This window comes from Buceros rhinoceros, unplaced genomic scaffold (assembly GCF_000710305.1).
Source record: "Buceros rhinoceros silvestris isolate BGI_N320 unplaced genomic scaffold, ASM71030v1 scaffold11834, whole genome shotgun sequence".
In the NCBI taxonomy this organism is placed as follows: Eukaryota; Metazoa; Chordata; class Aves; order Bucerotiformes; family Bucerotidae; genus Buceros; species Buceros rhinoceros.
The window spans coordinates 10,996-15,141 of record NW_010408840.1 but is presented as its reverse complement, the minus strand read 5'-3'; the positions used below and the strand labels follow the sequence as shown (position 1 = coordinate 15,141).

General features: G+C 51.5%; 1 protein-coding gene across 1 annotated transcript in view; it reads right to left on the bottom strand.

Annotated features, from left to right (window-relative positions):
- Positions 1-4,146, bottom strand: part of SLC24A3 (solute carrier family 24 (sodium/potassium/calcium exchanger), member 3) — a gene marked incomplete at its 5' end in the record, with an annotated part of 26,748 nt that overhangs the window by 19,105 nt on the left and 3,497 nt on the right. The window contains 3 exons of the mRNA XM_010135011.1: positions 173-306; positions 1,637-1,690; positions 3,321-3,346. Coding sequence (XP_010133313.1) covers positions 173-306; positions 1,637-1,690; positions 3,321-3,346 — 214 coding nt within the window. The remainder of the gene's footprint in view (positions 1-172; positions 307-1,636; positions 1,691-3,320; positions 3,347-4,146) is intronic.

Below are 4,146 nucleotides of genomic sequence, written 5' to 3'. Positions count from 1 at the left end.
GTCACCACTCTGTGCCCTGAGGCACAGGAGCCACGGCGGCTACAAAAGGGCCACCTCCCCACCTGTTACCCAGCTGTTAAGCCAGGAGCAGCCCACACTGCATGAGCACTGGACAGACTTGCAGACACTGAGAAGGATGTAGACAAGCAGGGTGACTTACTGGAACAGTTACCTTTCTTTAGTAACACCACTGTGGCATCGCAGTTGCTGTTGTCATCCATTTCCGTGTTATTTGCTAAACCGTTCACCATATTTGCAGAGTTTTTTGTCTTCCTTTCGAAGCAGTGATGTATGGTTGAGTTGTACCTGCACAAACGAAACAAACTCTGGATGTATGCTTATGTATTATGTGTAATTAATATTCTGTATAGCAAATAATGATCACTTATCACCATCCAAATTTATTTTTAATCACAAAATCACACCTGAGCGTGAGTGTTGTTTCACCTGTGAAGACCCACCACAGGAACACAAGACCATCTGTTAAGTTCCATCTCAGCTTTAGGGGGTGGGGTGGGGAAATACCTTTGATCCTTATTTTATTTAGGATAGCCAGGAGCTGACACAAATGTGAGCTGAGGATCTCACCACGCTACTCAAAGCAAGAGCAGACCACTGTGAACACCTGGCCGAGGTCCTAACCAGGCCAACAACCTCCCTAGCTACACCCAAACAGGTCTGAACCGTCTGTGCACGCTGCAGCACTGCTTTCAGAAAATAATCTGTTCTAGATTCACACATTGCAGCTGTTTTGCTGATCAGGCAGATGTTGCAAAGGTGAAGCTACCCTCCATGTTAAAGAAACAGTTTCTGATTGTTAGACGAGAGTTCTGACTCGCGTTCCCTTCAACCAGCCTGAGTGTTTTGCTCTTCTCACTGAGAATTGCTCTCACAATATTTACGCTATTCATCATTTCAAAACAAATCTCTACTCTTACTTGTTGAGACAAGACCACTGGTGTGCTTGGCAGCTGGTAGGTTTTGTTGAATGTTCCAGTTTAAATCTGGGGTTCCTTCCCACCGGCTTTTGAAAACAAGGCAGGAGGAGGGGAAGCAAAAGCAGAACAGATGAGCTGTGCTAGCACGAACTGGTGTGAAAGAAGTTACACAGGCCAGATGCTCAGAAAATCAGCGCTGATTGTGCTGTAGTTTTACTATGGGTCTCCAGGCAAGAACAGATTGCTGCAGAGTTTTGCACCCAGAAAAATGAGACTGGAATCTGCTGTGTGTTTACTGTGGAGCAGGGATGCTAAAGCCAACTCAGAAAAGGCTGCTTTGGTGGCACTCAGCCCCAGCTCTCTGCTCTGCCGCAGACCTGCTGCAACAGCCTTGGTCAGTTCACCCAGGGTAAGAGCCACAAAGCATCATCCCTCTTTAGATGTTGCATCCCCCCTGTACCGTGGGGATGATCAGCTCCGTCCTGCCTCGTCAGGATAAATTACAGCTAAGTACATGACAGGGTAAGGTGCTGTAACCCCTGCTGTTGGAGCTGCTGCTGGGTGTCAGCTGGGTGATGCAGAGGAAGCCCATGGCTCTCTTTCATTTTTAACCACAGTTTTAACCTTTGCAGCCTCTGGAAAAGCACTGGAGCAGGGAGTCTTGCAATCTGAACAATCCAAGGGTGCTTTTGACTTACTTCATGATAACGATGTAGATGACATACATCAGCACCAAGACTAAGGACTCCCACCTGCAAATGAGAGCAACACAGAAACCCATCAGAGCAGGGCCTGGCCTGGCCCCGTGTGTCAGGCACCGCTGCCCGAGCTCCGCCGTGCCCCCATCTGCCATGCCACACACTTGTGGAAAGGCTCGACCCTCCTGGGCTGTCTGAACACACCTCTAGAAGAGGGGATGCGTAACGAAACGGCTCACACAATCACGTGCGATGCCTCCTCTGTTTTCTTAACTTCTGCTCTGGTTTCACTTGGCCGAATCAACCCATCAAGTGACTAAACCCAGAAGTTCAGCAGCCAAACTGTGCACCCAAGGAACCCTGACACCTCTGTAAGGACAAGACCTGTGTGGGGGCTGTGGCCGAGGGAGGGGAGCAGCCATCCTGCTCCACCTGTGTGGATGCAGAGCAGGTCGCCGGGCTCTTGGAGCTAACGCAGACCCACCGTGCCGAGACAACCTGGAAGGGGGCAGCTGCTCCCTTGCTGCTGCTGCTGCTGCACGACCTCTGCGAACGCAGCAGGCAGCAGTTTAAGATGCTGATCAGATATTGTCAGGGGTTTTTCTCCCCTTTTTCGTTGACCAAAATGCTGTGTTCTGCACGGCTCCCTACGGCAAACCGCTAGTCCCTGTGGAAATCACCCATCACCAGGCTGCTACTTCCTAAAACTCACGGGCCATCTTCTCTCTCGGGATTCTGAGACATTGCACTAACCGTACCAGTATCTCATTCCCTGCGTCTGGCAGCTCAACACTCAGCTTCCGCACTGCCGTGTTTTAGTTGAAGGGCACAGTCCAATACAACCGGCCTTCCAGTCAATTTAATTAAAAAAACAAAGCAGAACAAGCCATTGCAAAACGCGATGTTTCAGAAATCCTGTTCTGAAAGCACACACAAATGCCCCAGTGAGAACAAGTTTAAGAAAACTGGCAGCCCGAAGAGCCCGACTCCCCCTAGTGCTTGTAATCCAAATAATGCTGGCTGGGAGTGAAATCAAAGCTACCACTGTCACTCTACGAGCCCTGAGAGGTGCTGAAAGCAAAACCATGAAAGCAAAACAACGGAAAGGACACTTTTTAAAAGCGTTTGAAGCCCTCCTAACCTACCATACCTACTGCAGTGCATTTAAGCACATTCATGGGGTATTAGCATAAACATATATATTTATTTCTTTAAGAAAAGTCATTTGCTCTTTAATATTGCCTTAGGAGCTTTTGTTTTTTAAACTATTAAATTATCAAAAAATCCAGCTATTGGAACACTTGGAACTTATCTGTGACTAACTTGGGCAGCCCTCTCCATTCCCAGGCGGCTGGCTCCCCTGGCACAGCGGCACCCACGCAGCGGGCTCTGCCTCTGCCGAGCGCAGCAGCATCCCCGGGCTGCTGCGGGGTGGGCAGAGGGCACCCACTGCCAGTGCTGTGTCAGGAAACAGCCTGAGTGACACCCTGCTGGGGCTTCCTCCCTGGCTCATAAAACAAAGTATTCTAGCCCATGTTGGGCTGAGGTTTCTCATGAAGCAGGGAACTGCTGCCTGAATTGTCCTGCAGAACTTTCTAGCTTTCCCCTCCTCTCCTGATGAACCCTGCTCACTGCAGCTTTTGTGGTATCACCAGAAACACAAAAAGAAAAGGGATTCACTTACCAGGACACCTTTTCATCATAAATGAACTGTGGAGAAAAGGTTTAAAAACAGGCATGTTATACACAAAACCACAGTGGAAAACAGCTCTTCATCATCCCCTGAGCAGGGGATGGAGAGGCAAAGCAACGTGGGGCTCAGGGCAATGGGATCAAGCTCCAGCCTGTTCTGGTAATGCTCTCCTGCCCAGCCCTTGAACGTTACAAACCTCAGACTGTCTCACCTGGGGAAGGCAGGAACCCCTTCCCAAATACCACAGGGTCCTGGCTAACGCCTCTGAACCACAGGGCTGGTCTCTGCCGAGACACGGCCTCTTCCCCGACCTGTTCTTGGGTGGCACCAGTGATCAGCACACAGAGTCACAGCCAGCCCCGCAGCTGCTCTGAAACTTTGGTAGCTAAAAACTGCTCCCAGGGCATTATTTCTGGGACACCTACGTGACCACCACACCAGCCGGCTTTAACCCCTGCGACAGCCGTGCCAGCACCCCGCAGACGGCTGCTGAAGCTCTCATGACGATGCTGCACAAGCCTCCTCGGGAAAGAAGCACGCATCCTCTGCGCCAGGGCGGTGCAGGGTGCCTGCCGCTCTGCAGAGACAGGCCTGGGGAGGCGACCGGCAGATGGCTGCCCTGCTCCATGGCCAGGCCCTTCCCAGCCCAGCAACACCACCGCTGCCCGCACCCCACACAGGCAGCACCCTGTGCCTCCACTGCTCCCTCCACTCAGACAGACACCTGTGGAGGGCTGCTCCCACTGCCCGCCTTGGCTGCCACTCACGGAGTGGGGACCTCCGGCCACCTGCCATGACCCACCAGCCATGGCTGGTG